At 38.3% G+C, this 16,244-nt stretch overlaps 2 protein-coding genes across 2 annotated transcripts in view; both read left to right on the forward strand.

Moving 5' to 3' along the window:
- The first annotated feature begins 164 nt into the window (after positions 1-164).
- Positions 165-13,083, forward strand: LOC122570521. Its single transcript, XM_043732926.1, has 5 exons — positions 165-568; positions 834-878; positions 6,753-7,849; positions 8,161-9,801; positions 11,834-13,083. The coding sequence occupies exons 2-5, from the start codon at positions 864-866 to the stop codon at positions 11,955-11,957; spliced, it is 2,877 nt and encodes a 958-aa protein (XP_043588861.1). The 5' UTR covers positions 165-568; positions 834-863; the 3' UTR covers positions 11,958-13,083.
- A 2,076-nt stretch (positions 13,084-15,159) lies between these two features.
- The window catches only part of LOC122570851 (odorant receptor 13a-like), a 5,819-nt gene continuing 4,734 nt past the window's right edge, over positions 15,160-16,244 (forward strand). The window contains exons 1-2 of the mRNA XM_043733735.1: positions 15,160-15,429; positions 15,651-16,101. Of these exons, the coding sequence (XP_043589670.1) occupies positions 15,213-15,429; positions 15,651-16,101 (668 nt within the window). The 5' untranslated portion in view covers positions 15,160-15,212. The remainder of the gene's footprint in view (positions 15,430-15,650; positions 16,102-16,244) is intronic.

Here is a 16,244-nt window from a genome sequence, read left to right on the forward strand (position 1 = left end):
TCTTTCCTTTTTTCAAATACAGATTTTCACTCTGGAAATCCGAATTTACGAACCGAATTTTACGAAAACGTAAAATTTCGATGTTCCGATTACTTTCGTCACTCCAATTTAAAAATTGCTAATTTTGTTTTCTTATAAATAACTAGTAAAAAAAAAAAAAAATACCGAAAGCTAGAATTTCAAAATCCCCAAAATCGACTTCCATGTTCATCGTCGATCGATGGATTTCTATCGATCTGTGCCCAATCAGATTCACTTCCGCCATACAATTTTACGATATACAAAGTTGCAACAAGCTAGTACTGTTAAAGTATCGAAAGGCAGAGGTTCGAAATTCTTAGAATCCAGTGCCATATCCGTTGGCAATCGGTTTCCATTGACCTGTACCCGACGATTCGGAAAATGTTCCGATCAACCGGGGGAGAGACGCTGAACGTCGCGACGGAAGAAGGCGAAGGCGAACGCGGGAAGTAGGTCGGAGAGAAGTGCCGGTCCTTCGTCGGAGACACGAGGAGCCGCTGACTGAGCGCCTTCGTCAGTCTCGCGAAGATATTCCGGGAGTCAACAGGTGCGTAGGAGCAGGCCTTCTCTTTCTGCTTCTTTAAAAAAAAAAAAAAAAAAAAAAAGAAACAACTGTCTTTGATCCTCACGTTCCACGCGAATCGATCGTTCGTCAATTTCGTTCTTTACGCGTCTATCATGCGGATCTGACGACGTATCCACGTTATATTCTTGCTCCTTTTTACCTCGTTTCTTTTTTTATTTTTTGCCTATTCCTTCGTGCGCTCTCTCTGGACACGATCTTCCCACTGGATCTTTGACCGTTGGATCAGCTGGATCAGCACGACCGAAGACACGCAAAAATGGACAGATTTAAGGTATTTATTCTTTTTGAGTTTGCACGTTTCTAAGTTTTGGCGTGCAGATATCTTCGCAAACTTTGTACGGAATTTTGTTATTTTTTTTTTTTTAATTTGACGCGCTTTAAATATTTTATATGTAACGTTGATTTTGTTCTGTGACAGAGGTCTTATAGTTCTTCATGATCTTGTGTATGGATAAAATTTGCCGTCTATCGACTTTGTTAAGTATTGTGAAATGTCTAACATTTGATGCGTTTTAGTTGTTAACAGCTTTTTAGTATTCCTGCGTTAAATCTACGTAAGGGTTTTGCATGAAATATTCTTCCAACTTTACTTTCTGAGTTCTCTGTTTACTTTGTAGTCCCTTGAAATAGTCTTACAACTTGCTACTCAAGCTTCTCGAACGTTTCTTACTTTCGATATCTTCTTTTCTTCGAGCTGCAAGATATTTCTCCAGCACGTCGTTCTTTTCACTGCTCACATTCTTGCAATTGCAAGACAAGCTTCCAATGTATCGGCCGCTTTTATCTCAAGAGTAAAAGCGATTCTTTATTCTCCACATCTTAACGAGCCTATGGAATACGTAAATAGGTAAACGTTCCTCTTACGTTTTTCCTCCACCTTCGTCAAATAAATCTTCGTCTCTTTAACAATGATTTCCTGCGTAACAACATTTCCAACAGGCATTTTTGGAGCCTGCGCAACTCCATCGTATCGCAAAAATAATTCCTCTCGTTTTTTAAATTATTGTCAATTTTTTACATCCTTCTTCCGGTTCTCCTACCTCGCCATTTCACATTTCTACCGATGAACGCTCGGAAGCGATTTCAATTGAAGAATCACCGAGCAAACACTGGAGGAGGACCAACGAATTAAATAGAAATAAAAAAGAAAAGAATAATCGTTAATTGGCAGAGAATGAACGTCGATCCGCGAGCTTTCTGGAGCGGAAACGCAATGTGACACGGATCGGGGGCATCGCAGTCCGCGTGGATCGTGCGCTTCCTTCGCCGACACATTAATTGCGTATCGTTCATTAGTTGGACATTGCAATTTTCATGTTCCCATAAGCTCGATAATGCACGAACCTTCGATTTCACGCTTCAACGATGTACGTAGGTTCACCAACAGGCTGTTAGCGATCTATGATTATTTATCCTTCGTGAGTTTCTCAGCCTTACGATCAATTACCATATTCGATTTTGGATAGTTAGATCCGCATAGTTCGCAAAGATCGGAATATTAATTACTTTTAAAAGTATAGGATTTTTTATATCACTCCTTCTGCTTGTATGTATTATTTCGAAAAAAAAAGTGGTTCAGAACTCGTCCTAATTAATTTATCTATATTACGTCCTACTTTCAAGATTTTATTTTGCGTTTAAAAACGCTTATCTTAGAAACCTCGAAAACGAAGAGAATGGGTATATTGTAACCCTATTCAACGAAGAGAGATAATCCCGAGAATCATAAATGTTCATGAACATAATCGCAACGTCGTAAAAAGATGAATGGAGACTTTAAAATTGCAGACTTTCAAGTATTACGAATCAACGAGTATTATACAAAAGAATACATTCATTCGATTCTAGCGAAAGAAGGCTATTACGATAAGAAATATTTAAATCGATATTAATCATCGATGAATCGTTTGCCTCGTCAGCACAAAATTAATACGCTACACTCAATTTATAACGACTTTTACGAACATCTTTACACGCCATTTCCATCGTTACGATTGAAATTAAATTCACCGCAACAGAGAAATAACGCAGATCACTCGTTTCTACATCGTCGAAACCACAATTTGCATCGAACTAAGTTCAATTCTACCGAGACACGACTATCCGTATCCAAGTGGAAGAATAAGAAAGAACTTAAGATCGCTTCTTACCATTTGCGAACACCATTGCAAATACCATCGCAATCCACGACCAACAGAAGACCCATTCCACTTTCCTTTGCATATTTCAACACAAAGACGGCTGCTGCAAAAGGTAAAGAGTCTCCGCGAGGTCGTGAACGCGTTAAGGTCACGAGGGGTTCGATCGGTTAGCAGTTTCTCGGCATCAGCCGTTCGGCCGTGAATCGTCGAACGAAAGTCACCAGAATGGAAAAAGTGGATCGTCTCGTCTTCAACGCGTGGACGCGACGCGTGCAGGCCGACCGTGTGCGAGACGTGCCCGGGGAAAGCACGTCGTTCTGTTTCACTTGTTGATGCGAGACCAGCCTTCTCGGTCCAATTGTTAATTTTATTTCCATCCATTTTTTCGTCGTCTCTTCGGTGCCTTCGTCTTGATCGGCATGTTCCAGAACCGCACTTACATTTCGTTCTTCTCAGTTTCGTTCCGTTATTTTTCGGAAAAATTATTTCATTAAGTTACTTTTCCGTTATTATTTGGAAAAATTAAACGGCAAAAAAAAGGTGGAAGAGTTTGGACGAATTCCGAGATAATCGAAGACTACAAGGGAAATAACACAATTCATATTTTTCATTCGTGTACGAAACAATTTTAAGATTCGATATGTCGTCGATTGATATTATGTTACTAGATTTGAATTTTTAGTTGATTTTGATACTGAACGTGCGTTTTTTCCATCCTCTTCGTAACTTTGAAAATATCGTTAGAATATTGAAATATCGAAGATATTAAAATATTGCTTGTCTTGATATTTATATATTTCGCTTTTATCAAAGTTCGTCGGCTATATACGTCTTTGAATTTAACCGATTCTTGCCACTTTTAGCTGCTTCATGTCGAAATATTCCTTCTGAATCACGAAGTAACGTTGAAATAGAAAATCAGTAAGAACGTTACTTGTCGTGTTCCTTTTCTTGCGATATTCAACTAATTATTAATCTACGTGGAAATTTTCTATGGATTCTCTATCGTAGAATTGTCTGATGAAAAGATTATACGGTTTTTTTCTGTGTCTCAGTTTTCATGGAAAATATACGCGATGTTTAAGTTTCAGATAGTAACTGTGAATTGAGCGATTGAGCTGTTCATCGTGATTTTCTCTTCGTTATTTACTTTTTATTTCATATACTTATATATTTTTATACTCACTCGTGCTACCTCATGCTTCAATCTTTTTCCACCTATTCTTGCTCGTGCTGTTTCACATTTCTATTAAATCTAACGCTCTATCCGACAACAAATATCATTTCGTTTTAAAGCGCAATAATCTCAATGTCGGTCGTTTTCACGCATCAGCGTTTTCAATGGATAATGTTTGTTCCAACCTGATAAAATATAAACGCGCAATGTCCAGAAAATTGCTGCAATTTGTCGATACCATTCAGTTCGTGAAGGAAATTTCAATCATCGAATAAGTAGTCCGTTATCTCATTGTCATTATCGTCAATTCGACAATTTAATCTTACAAACATAAGTACTCCGCGATGTTTAATCGATTTATATTTCCTCTCGTTACGATTTAAACGGAGCTTTTCCAACCATTCGCGAAATTTTACTCCTCTAGATTTTTCTCCATGTCGCAGCCACATCAAATCGATCATCGATCGTTGCAACAGACCGTTGTATCGCCTGAACGGCATGGTGTTTCCTCGATGAATAATCATGGGATTTATAATAGAAAGTATCTAGACACTCGGTTACTGCATCGCTATTTTCTAATCTTCGCCGAAGAATCCGGGAGATTTCAACGAGCCATTAAATTTCTCTCACCGCGATTGCCTCCTGCGACGCGATTCTCGTTCTGTGAGGCGCATTCGTCTTTCAACGCAACTTCCTCAGCATAATTCATTGCAAGGTCGTGTGGTAGACGTTAGCGGAAGAACATTTAGGTGCGAGACTGGTGTGTCTTCATTTGCATCAAACTTTCATTCTAAAATAGCCACATTTCAAGAGAAGCGTATTGAATTTTCTCTTTTTTTTTTTGGAAATTAATATCGGCACAGGGAAATACGATTGCATTAATCAGGACATTTTGTAAAAATTCGATCGCAGCTGGATCGACTCACGAAATTGTAATTTCGTGGCATCTCACAAACGCGCGATGGCAACGTCTCCAAATTCCGACACAGTGAACGATAATGCTACTGTACTTTGAAAAGTATAGAACCGCGACTATACTCATTTCCAAAATATAATGCGTAAAAGTACAGGTGGAAAAATTTATAACAGAATTTATCAGTTAAATCGAACGTGTAACTTTATAAATGCACGATCACGATCGCAGATGTTCCATTCAAAAAGAACACGATGGTAAATTTGCAAATTGCTACAGGGTCGATAGAAATCGATGTCTGTAGCTATTAATAATTAATGAGTAATTTCTCAAATAATATTTATATCCTGCAATCAATCAAATTCATAAAAATTATCGCAAAGATATAATAGCAGAGTTTAGCATTTAAATCTGATTTATACTTTCTCGTGGCAATTTTTCTATGCTTCGAAGTATCTTGGCAGCAAGGCTCATTCCACTTCCTAAAATAGTTCAGACGACTTAGGCTTACTGGGAATAAAGAGGAGGCGTAAAGGAGAAAGTTCGATGACTCATAAAGCGTAATACGGATCGCATGTTATTCCTCTTTTGTTCGATGCAATTAAACACGTCTTTTTTGCAGATTCTGAACTATCCTTCGAAAGTTAGTTTCGCGAGTTAAGAATTTTACGAAAGGATCGCGAATTCCTCGTTTCTCGTTTTATAGAAAATTTTCTTCTCCATCGAGAGTAGACATGGAAATTTTATTTCTGTTTGCCGTCCTTTTTTTCTTTTACCGACAAACCGCTTGAATGACGAAATGTCAACGACTATATCTATCATGGTTGGAACTTTTTTAGATACGGATACTTGTCGAACGAAACTAGTTTGCAATGCTACACAGAGTTTATAATTCATTCGAAATAATTTCTTTTGATCTTCGAGCTTGGCTCGTTAACATAGACACAGTTTCGACATTACAATTTTGGTACTCAAATTTTTCGATCGGGTTTCACTGATAAAAAATTCCGACGGCGCAATATGAAAAGTGAAAGTGACCCTAAAAATCTTCGAGTCACTGTCACCAAGCAGAACCTATCTCCAATCTTGCGTTTTCAGCTTTACATACATCGCTGTGCATAAGTATTTCTTCAGCTGGTGCAATTTCATCGAAATATTATTTTATGACGGTAATACGTTTGGTAAGAAAAAGATCAGTCCGATCAGAATTTACTCTGACCCAAACCTAATTGAAACTTAATTTACATGCAATGTAAATTACCTATTCGATGTAAACTCACCTATTTCCCATTGTAGCGGCGATCTGTTATAAAACGAATTTCTCATAGTAAAGTCGACGATAAATTCAAACAAACTTCTCACTTGCCACTTTTCTCAAACTAATCATACGCTCGTTAATCGCAATCAGGCGTCAACCTAATTGTTTCACCATCTTTCATTTATTACAGACGTATTCACACCCACTTAAATAGCGAAATCATGAAACTCGCCTATAAAATCTCGACACAAAGAGTCTAAATAGGCTTCGTGAGCATAATCGAGCACGTAACATATCCCATACAAAGCTGTACGTAGACGTAACACGTAAAAGCATGTAGCTTGGGATCGAGGAGGACATAATGGACTTCCGGTAGGCCCGTTTCCATCCAGATACACGGCCATGTAACGAATGAATCGTTACATAAACTGTATCCGTAGTTAACCCTCCGTATTTACTGCCAAAAATTAATTATCTTACGTATCGTTATTGGTTAATTTTAATTATCGTCCAAATTAATCTACTAAATTCGCTGCTGATAATCTTTCAGAGACCTCAGACTAGACACTTCACTCGCACCAGTAGCATTTCTCAAACTTTTTTCCAAATATATCGACCACTGCATAATTCTGCAAAAAGTATTTCCCTCGTTTTAGGTGGCGTTCACTCTGGCGTTGATGATATTAGTCATCATCCACATCAGCACGGCTGATCTACCGAAACCCAGCTACGCTAGAACGATGCTGAAAGTATCACGAAGCCTTCCAGGCGAAACAGAGGAGCTGAAAGTACGAACCAGCGAAGGGAACGTGGCAACTTTGATCGTGAAACGTCGAGACAAATCCTACCCCGAGCAACAAACAGCGAACGAGCCTGCTAAAACTCTTCAAGATCCTGAAAATCCTAATCTTCAACTAACCAACGAGAACGCCACATCGTCGGACGTATCTGAATCGATAAAAACCGAACCAAAGACCAAAGAGGACATCAGAAGATTGGAAGAGGCTCAAATAGAACAACTCAGAACGAAACTGTCAGACTCTGACAGCCAAAGAGGCTTCTCCAAACTTGAAAACGTATCCGCGAACGAAGAGACGAACATCGGTGAAAAGATTCGACCAGTCAGAGAACAGAACATCGATTACGGAAGCTGGACGCCTCTGGGTACCGATGGAAGGGCTGTTCAGCTTCAGGAATCGACGACGGAGGAATATCTGAGCTGGAAACCTCTTCAGAGTGATTTGAAGACGACTACCGAAGAAAGGACCAATTACGCCAGATTCGATCCAGCGTTCCCTGCAGGTGGACTACTTCTGCCGCGACATTTTCAGGACAGATCGGAGAGGAAACTGCAGTTGGCCGACCAGAGCGAGGAAAAGACTCGCTACACGTTTTTGCCTCATCAGATTCGATCATCGAGAACGAATATCGGAGCAAACGCGTCCAAGAACAGAGATGGCAAGAACGTGCCGCCAGAAGTAATTGTCAGGTCGGAGATAAACGTGAAATCAAATCCAAAGAGGTCACCTATGACGCTGGATAGGGATGGTACCCCTGTGATACATGGCAAGAGGGTTCCCGACGAACCTATCGATAAGATTCAAACGTGGCGCAATGCACGAGTGATTAACAATAAATTGATACACGATGCAGGATCTACGGACAATCTGGAAACCTCTTCGAGTTTTTATCCGGCGGAGAATGCTGTGGAGAGGCAGAGGTTCGAGAGATTCTTCAAGAACGTTAACAGGAGGTATGTCGAGGGTATAAAGATGAAAGAACTTTTTATAATCGAAAAATAGAGCTGGCTTCTGTTGCACACGTTGAACTAATATTATTGGTAGTTCAACCAAGAAAATTATTAGTAACTGAACTAGTTTATTATTTTGTTATTATTGTTATTATTATTGGTAATAGCAACAGCGGTAGTACGTAGTAGCAATTGAACTAATATTATTAGCGAAAGTTTACAAGTCACGGGTTACAAGTTAGCTACTTGGTTATATAAGCTTCGAGGAAATACACGATAAATATCGATATATTTTTCGTCAATTTGTCCGATAGATACGGCAAAGACTACGAAGAGGAAGGGAAAAACGTGTTCTTCGAGTGGGATCCAAAGAACTACAAGAACGAAGCGTTGAAAGCAGAGGTCTACGAAGCAAGAACAGACAATTACCGAAGCAACTCTCACAAAAGGATGCTACACCCTGACGGCGTGTCGATCTATCCAATTTCGCAGCTCTACACCCCGGAAAGTCAAAAGATCGCGCCAGTCGCCTTGAAGCCAGGCGCCAGGGCACCGGTCCTTCAATACGCCCATCCAGAATTGGGCGTGCAGCCTGCAAAGATCCTAAAAAACGAGAAAAGAAAGCCGGACAATTTCCCGGAAAACCAATACTCCTTTACCGAACAAAGGCAGAAGAAGAAGTACGTCTTAAATGACAAGAACATCGTGGACACTTACACGACGAAGAATTATTACCCTAATCAGCATTTCTATGGTCTGAAGAGGCCGAACGACGCGCCATTTTGGGTAAAAATCTCGGAGAACCTGAAAAACCAATTCTCCAATGGCGTGGAGAAGGTTTCACAATTTACTCGACCAGTGATCGATCCTCTGGTGGAAGCTACGCATAAAATTTCACAGAATTTAGGTCTTTCGAACGGCAAAGAGGCTGAAGACAAGATCGGCACTGTTACTTCCGGTAGCAGTATCCTGATTCCGGCTCTGGGACTCGTGGCATCAGGCGCTGCTCTCGGAATCGGTGCTGTCGCTGTTGGAAGATACCTAGACGTTGATGTTCTAAAGAGATCTAACGAAGCTCTAGGCAGCGAGGTGGAATATCAACGAGCTTTGGACGCTAGTCAGTCTTTGTTGAGGGAAGCGGATCGAGAGAATAATGGCGGAGATTCGGAGCAGATAGACAAATATAGCGGAACCGTGTACTTCCTCGAGAACGTAACACCGAACGAAGAATTGAAAGTTGATCGCGATGCTGGAAATTTGAATAATCGGAACGGAGTTTTGTTGATCGTGGAGGGAAATGAGAAAGCAGAGAACCAAGAGACTAAGCCGGAAGTGGAGGAGAATAAGCAGGCGACAGGATACTCGAGAAGGAAACGAAGTCTCGATTATTTGGACATTTTTCAAGCGGAAGGGAATTTAAAGAACTTAATCAGAAATAAACGTTTGCAACGAAAAGGACCGGACTCGATCAGCGAGATCGTAGAGATCGATCTTCCTTCTCGCGAAGGTAGCATCGACGTCACGGAGTTTCTTATTCCAAGTAGCAATGCGAACGACCGAAGTAATTCGAAAAAGAACAGCGACGATTCTGCTGCCATTTTGATAATCGACGATGGCTCCACGCCTTTCGACTTCCTCCAGAAAAATCTGGCTAACGATGTGTCTGATAAGAACGATTTGGCCAGCTTGGAGAAGGTCGTAGAAGCTTCTGTGAGCGACGAAAAAGATTCTGTTGACGGAAGAGGCGAAAGACGAAGGAGAAGTATCGAAAGCGATCAGGAACTGGAAGACGCACTTCAGAATCTGGAGAACGCAGAGGTTGCTGAGGTAGCTCATATCGATGGTGACTGGACCAACACACCCTGTGCCAAAAGGATATTCTGCGACGCCATGATCGAAAGGGGCGCAGATGCGGTTATTTTGATGGAGAAAAAAATGGCTGGTCTTTTAGGCTTGTGAGTATCACGTCAACTTTCATATCGAACTTATTATGGTCATTTCGAAAAATTATTACGACCTATAGAATTATGTAATTTGGTATTGAATTATGTTATATTATAGTTAGTAGAGAATATTACGGTCAGTTACCTATAAACTTTTACTATGATATGTAGTTTCAGAACCAAACTATCGTGGTATTTTCCTACCATTGTTATGGTACACAGCTTTCAGATTGAACTATTATGGTTGTTTCCAAGAATTATTTTCTTTTTAGCAAAAAGGTGAACGTAAAGTTACAAAACACACGGGAAGTTGTTCGTTCGTGTGATATAATGACGGTTCTCGCCAATTAGCATATTATTTTGTAGCTGGCTATGTTTGGTGTACGGCCTTTCGGTTTCGTAGATCTGAGAAATGCCGATAGACCTCTTTTCTTCCTCTTCGCCGCTTCTTTTAGAAGAAACGAGTCTTTTTACGGATACGTACTCCTTCTAGAGAAAGGAACGCATTTTAAAAGCTTCGCCGATTCGTCTAGAGAAGATGTATAGATTTTTCAAGAAAATGGTAATCAGTTTTACAAAATGGAAATGCACTAGAGAAAATACACAGTGGAATGAATAGTAGAAATACAGTGCATTTATCTGAACTTGTCTGGCGACAAACAATTTACAGATTGCAGTTCATATAATAGAATTACTTCTACCTCCTACTAGGAGATCACGTTCAGGTCAATGATTTTTCAGACCAGCAAAAGTTCAATTGATCGAATATTAAATAAAATTTCGTTCGGATAAATCGAGTTCTACTGTACGCGTTTCAAGAGCGAATCGACGTTACTCGCATGTTTAATTTACAAGAAATACATTGAACGCTGTATCATCGAATCATTGGAAACAAATAAGTTAATTTTTTAAATATTCATGAGTGCCCAGTGAAAATCGATTGCACGGTCGTGATTTCCAGTGAAACTGTGCTCGGAACGAACATGCAGCTATCTCGGGGTAGAAATCTTTTACGATCGATAACCAGGAGCGAGGAATGAAACCTTTAGATTCAAGATCAATTTGTCATCGTTTAATTTTCTATCGTTTTCTTGCGCGGGGCTTTTCCCGTGACTCGCGCCTACATAGTCTGGTTCGTCACGAAGGTACACGACGTGTGCACGCGCTCGCGCACGCGTGTATGCACAGAGTGAAATTGTGCTAAGAGGTAAAAGTCGAATCAGTCAGTAGGACGTCGCCGGCGAAAGCTGGGAAGAAAGTTATCTGTTTCTCGCTATGGTTCCGTCCAGCCGGCGAGGTTCTTTGATTTTCACGACTCGTCCCGGGATAATGGCTTTGTTTGAACTGGTTTCAAATGGAAAGGAAATCGCAGATACTATTTCAAGGATTTGAAGAATCGATCTGGAGTATTCTTTAGATAGAGGCAGACTTTTTAAGGTTCTTTTTCTTTTTCAGAAGCTTAGAAAATCTACATTTGTTTTACCTGAATATCTACATATTCGTTTTAGAAAAAGATAAAGGTCAATGTTACAAACGGTATTCATCGATCTATGGTATCATTTAATTATTTCATGTGACTTTCGTACGACTATAAAAATTTGATAGGAATATAAATTATCAAAATAAAATGTAGAATCTGATTAAAAAAACGCTTCATTGTGAATAATTTTTGCCACTCTACATGAATTTAAATACGCAGGTATACACAACTTTGACGCTACATAGCCTCGCAAGGGATTAATTTCCCCCTTTACTAATCACATCTATTCGATTAGACTTTCTAACTCGTCAATTTCACCAAAACGACTTCGATTTATCGTCATAATTTGATAGGGTCAACTTTCGATTCTACCATTTGCTTGTCATCGTCTTTTTCATTTGATCCTACGATTTATTAACGATCTAATTATACGTCGTTCCGTTAGCTATCAATTACACCGTGCCTATCGACAGTCTGGCAAGATCACGGTTGCCTCGGGCTTTTTCCAACGAATTGCCGTCAATCACCAGTCATTATTCGCTTGAATTTGTGTGATGTTCACAGAATTCAGCCGGGAGCAGCTGTCCAAGTGTCCAGTCATTTCCAGCAGGTCATGGACGCGGTACGAAGACACGATTGTTCGAGCTTTCTGTGTCCCCAGGCCAGGCCAGGAAACGTTTTCTTCTAAACAAAAGAAAAGAAAAAAGAGAAAGAAAGAGAACTCTCCGGTTAGATTCCTCTTGTAGATTCGTCGACGGACCGTGTACTTGCCCCCCGTCCTTAGCCTCGGAGAAAAGCGGAACTGAGAAATCGTTAACTTCGCGACCGGTGAAAGCATTCGCCGTATAGTTCGATTCGAGTGATTCGGGATCCGGCGATTCGACTCGCACGTTGATTTGGTTTTAGAGACGTTTTCGAGAGTTACTTTCAATCAGAGCACGAAAAGTGGGAATTTTTATTCAATTGGAGTGCGAACGTTTCGATTATTGGGATTCCATTCGAGGTGATAAAGGTTTGGCTGTAGTTTTTACAAAATTTGATGGCTGAGATCAAATTTGTAGATCAAGATCTAAATTATTGGGATTTCTTTGGACGCGTTTCTTAATAGAAACTGAAAGAAATTCGATCGAAGTTCGGTCGAATTTTGTTTCCTCAATTTGATGAAAATTAGTAGAATCTTGATGTCTTCAAAAGCATAAAGGAAGCTTGACTTATGACAAAGTTCGTTCGACTTTTAGTCAATTTAATGGGACTTGCATTCATGTATGTATGTGATCGAACGTTTATTTTAAATTTCTGAGGCTCAACAAAGTTTTTAATAGAACAGAGCGAAAATGTAATCACGAATAATCTCTATGAAAATTGTAGGGAACATTGAGAACTGATCGTTCAGCCAAAACTGTACATATCTGCCACCTTATTTAATATAAACTTAGGCTGGTAATTTAAGAAACTAGAGTTAATTAATTTCTATGAAACTCGAAACGACATAGCTCAAACTTGACCTAAATTATTCGATGCTACTTGATTGCACTGTTTCAACGCGATGATTTAGATAAATCGTTTGAATTGCGTTTTAATTAGTTTGGGTCAAATTTGAGCAATCATTGGATCCTTTTCAAAGGAATGGATTTGGCTTGAGAAATCTAAATAGATCGATTGATTTCTTGAGAAAAATCGACAGACAAATTACTAATCAATATGTAAAATATTCTTAAGCGACATATTTATTTTCTCCCATTTTATTGTTTCACCTGCCTAACGGAAACAGCCTTAATTTGTAAAATAGGAATAAATTATACTTTCTTGCAATACTTCTGGTAAAATAATTTATTCTCCCGTTTTACCGAATGCAAATAATTATCTGAATGGTACATTACTTTAACCAAGAAACTTTAGCCAATTCTGTATACAGATTAATACTATTATATGAAATAATTTATATAGAAATCCTCATATATCTTTTATTCCCCTGATCTAATTTGCTCTTAAATAATATTGATATACGTGAGTTTTCGTCTTAATTCTATGCCCATGATTTTCTTCAAAGACTGAAACTTATTTTCCCCATTTAAAACGAAAACAAGATCGAGGCACGAAAAATAAAAGAACCACAGTAATAACTAAAATGAAAGTTGATCAAAGCAAATAAAAGTTAATTAAAAAAATTCTCAAGTTATCTTTATCCACGTACTGCAAACAAGTGGCTATCTACAAATGTGATCCAACGTTTCGTGTCCAATTTCAGAAGCAAATAAATGCGAACAAGAACGTAGTATGTCCCATGGTAAAAGTTTCTCAATAAAGGCAATCAATTATTCAACGAAGAAGACAGAAGTTGGTCAGTAAGCACTTAACTTGAAGACAGTCTGCTTGCAGGCGAAGACGATTAAAAAAATTTGTCTATCCTCGTAGACGAGAAACTTCGAAGCTTGCACGCTTTCAAGTTGCAACATTTTCATATGAAAAAAGGTGATGAGGTGGTTTTTCACCTGCCAAGACGGACATGCGCACGTCTTCTTTGGTGTAAAGAACGAGAAATTCGTGACAGTCATTTGATCGTGCAGCTCGCGTGCGTGTACCTCTAACGGACTTCGACATAGGTACACATTTAACGATAATTTCCTAAGTGTTACTTAATGTTTCGCACATCTCATGGGGTACTATGCAATAGAAAAATGTCATAAGAATTAAATTATATAGTAACTCTCCAATTTCATCTGGGAAAGTATATTCCAGTTACAGAATCATCTTAGATATTTATAAAAGCTACATCAGACGAACTATCACGGTTAGTTACATTTCATTATAAAAGATATAATCATTCTATAGAATTTTTAATATATGTTACTGTTCAATGAACGTAAGATTTTATACAGAATTTTACAAAATTACGCTACTTTTCGAATAGATATTTTAGTATTCATATATTCTCTTAAGAGTTCTTTTATCGGAAAGAACAAAGCTCTATTACGAAATAATTCCATAAACAATTGAAGAATTTGATAAAGTGATTAAAAAATTGAAGCGTGTGTATAACTCACATTTTGTACAAGTGAAACCAAAGATTCTTCTGTTGGTGATTTCTTCATTGCTCCTAATTTGTCATCTTGACATTCCCAAAAAATATGAAACACAAAATTGTATCGTTTGTTTTGAAATAACAACAAGATGATGGCATTGATATGGCTAATATAATAAACACTCGTTCTTTTATTTCATAATATAGAAGATCGTAAGATTTTTTATTTTAAACAATTTCTGGATATTATATTCGCCACTTGAACAAATTTCTCCGGCAACATTAATTTCCAGTAACAGTTGGAGTTATTGATGAATTATTTCCTCCACGAAATTAAATTTTTTATTTGAAAATTTTGATGCACATCCGTGAAAGGAAGATAGCATGGACTAACAACGTTGCAAAAACGCGAACATTCCCTGTTTTTCTTTCATTTCCACGAATGTTGGAAGTAGTTATGAGTAACTACAGACGAATAATCGTAATAGCCAAAATTAGACATAACGTTGAGAGCGACACTGAACTACATATTCACGAATAATTAATATCATAATAAGCACTCTCACTGAGCAAGGCGACATGCGCTGTGAAAAACGTCCTAATAGTTTTTGAACGTGAGAACAGGTGGTTCAGTTACGAGAAAAAAGGCCCCTATGGATACCAAACAAGGTAATTTTAAATATTAATAAAAAGATATTCGCAAAAAATTGCAGTGCATGCAGAATTTTTCGTTTTACCATCTTAAAAATAAGTATTTTTAGAAATTATATTTTTTAAGTAATATATCATAGAGAGAAAAAGAAAAATTATAGGCATATTTAATCTTACGATACTGAAATATTTTTTAAGAACCTATTTATGATAGATAGAGATATAGATTTAAACAATGTATACGCTTGGAATTACAACCTGCTGAAGTTTATGGGTATCTGGCCGGAAGAGAGGAAATGGAACCGATCATCGAGTTACCTAGTTCTTTTACCATTTATTACGATGGTATGCTTCGCATGTGGACCACAAACTATTAACCTTTCAATAATCGCGGGTGATTCTGATCTGGTGATCGAGAATCTATCGAATAACATTACCTTCATGGTTTCGATTATGAAGACTCTAACTGTTTGGATAAACGGCATACGTAAGCATTTCAGAAAATTAATAAATATGGATTTATCATTTTTTGTTTAACTAAAAATACTACCAAACATGCAGCTTATACATCTCATAGTACTGTTCTATTTTATCATATTCCCTTATCAGTTCACTTTACGTTCTAAAATATTCTTTAATCTTATTCTAATTGTTACACAAAAAGATCTACTAAGACGTATTCTATCTGAAATTTCCTCCTGTTCCAAGCGTTAAAGTCTCTGCTAGGATATATGGCCAATGACTGGGACGCAGTGACGAATAATATCGAACGAGAAACAATGGTGAACACCGCGAGGATCACTAGAAAGATTACAATAGGAAGCACATTGATGGTCAACATCGTAATTATCGCTTTTGTGCCTGCACGATTGTCTAGCATGAAAAATAACGACATCACGCTATTCCTTCGTGGCTATTACCCGTACAACACCAGCATCAGTCCAAATTTCGAATTGACGATGATCGCTCAATACGTGGCTGCCATTTATGCAGCGAATACGTACACAACTGTAGATGCCCTCGTCGTCCTACTGATTTTCCACGTCTGCGGACAACTTTCCATTTTGAGGCAAGATTTAGGGAAGATTCATTCCTACGATAAGAAAAATATAGAAATAAAGATGCAGAAGATTGTCGAAAAGCATGAATATATAAGTAGGTTCGTATTAAGGAAATTTGTTATTTTGTTGAAGGTACTAGGAAATATATACAGCGAAGAGAATAAATTAGAATAAGTGTATGCATGAAATGTTAATCTTCGATGTTTAAGTTCATCAATGTAAAACCATTGTATGTTTGTCT

Source organism: Bombus pyrosoma, linkage group LG9, assembly GCF_014825855.1.
Source record: "Bombus pyrosoma isolate SC7728 linkage group LG9, ASM1482585v1, whole genome shotgun sequence".
Lineage (NCBI taxonomy): Eukaryota > Metazoa > Arthropoda > Insecta > Hymenoptera > Apidae > Bombus > Bombus pyrosoma.

What these genes read in the sequence shown, in the direction of transcription:
- LOC122570521 (XM_043732926.1), top strand. An exon ending in TTCAAGAACGTTAACAGGAG is followed by an intron (nt 7,850 to 8,160) that starts GTATGTCGAGGG and finishes TTTGTCCGATAG; the next exon opens with ATACGGCAAAGACTACGAAG. An exon ending in ATGGCTGGTCTTTTAGGCTT is followed by an intron (nt 9,802 to 11,833) that starts GTGAGTATCACG and finishes TGATGTTCACAG; the next exon opens with AATTCAGCCGGGAGCAGCTG.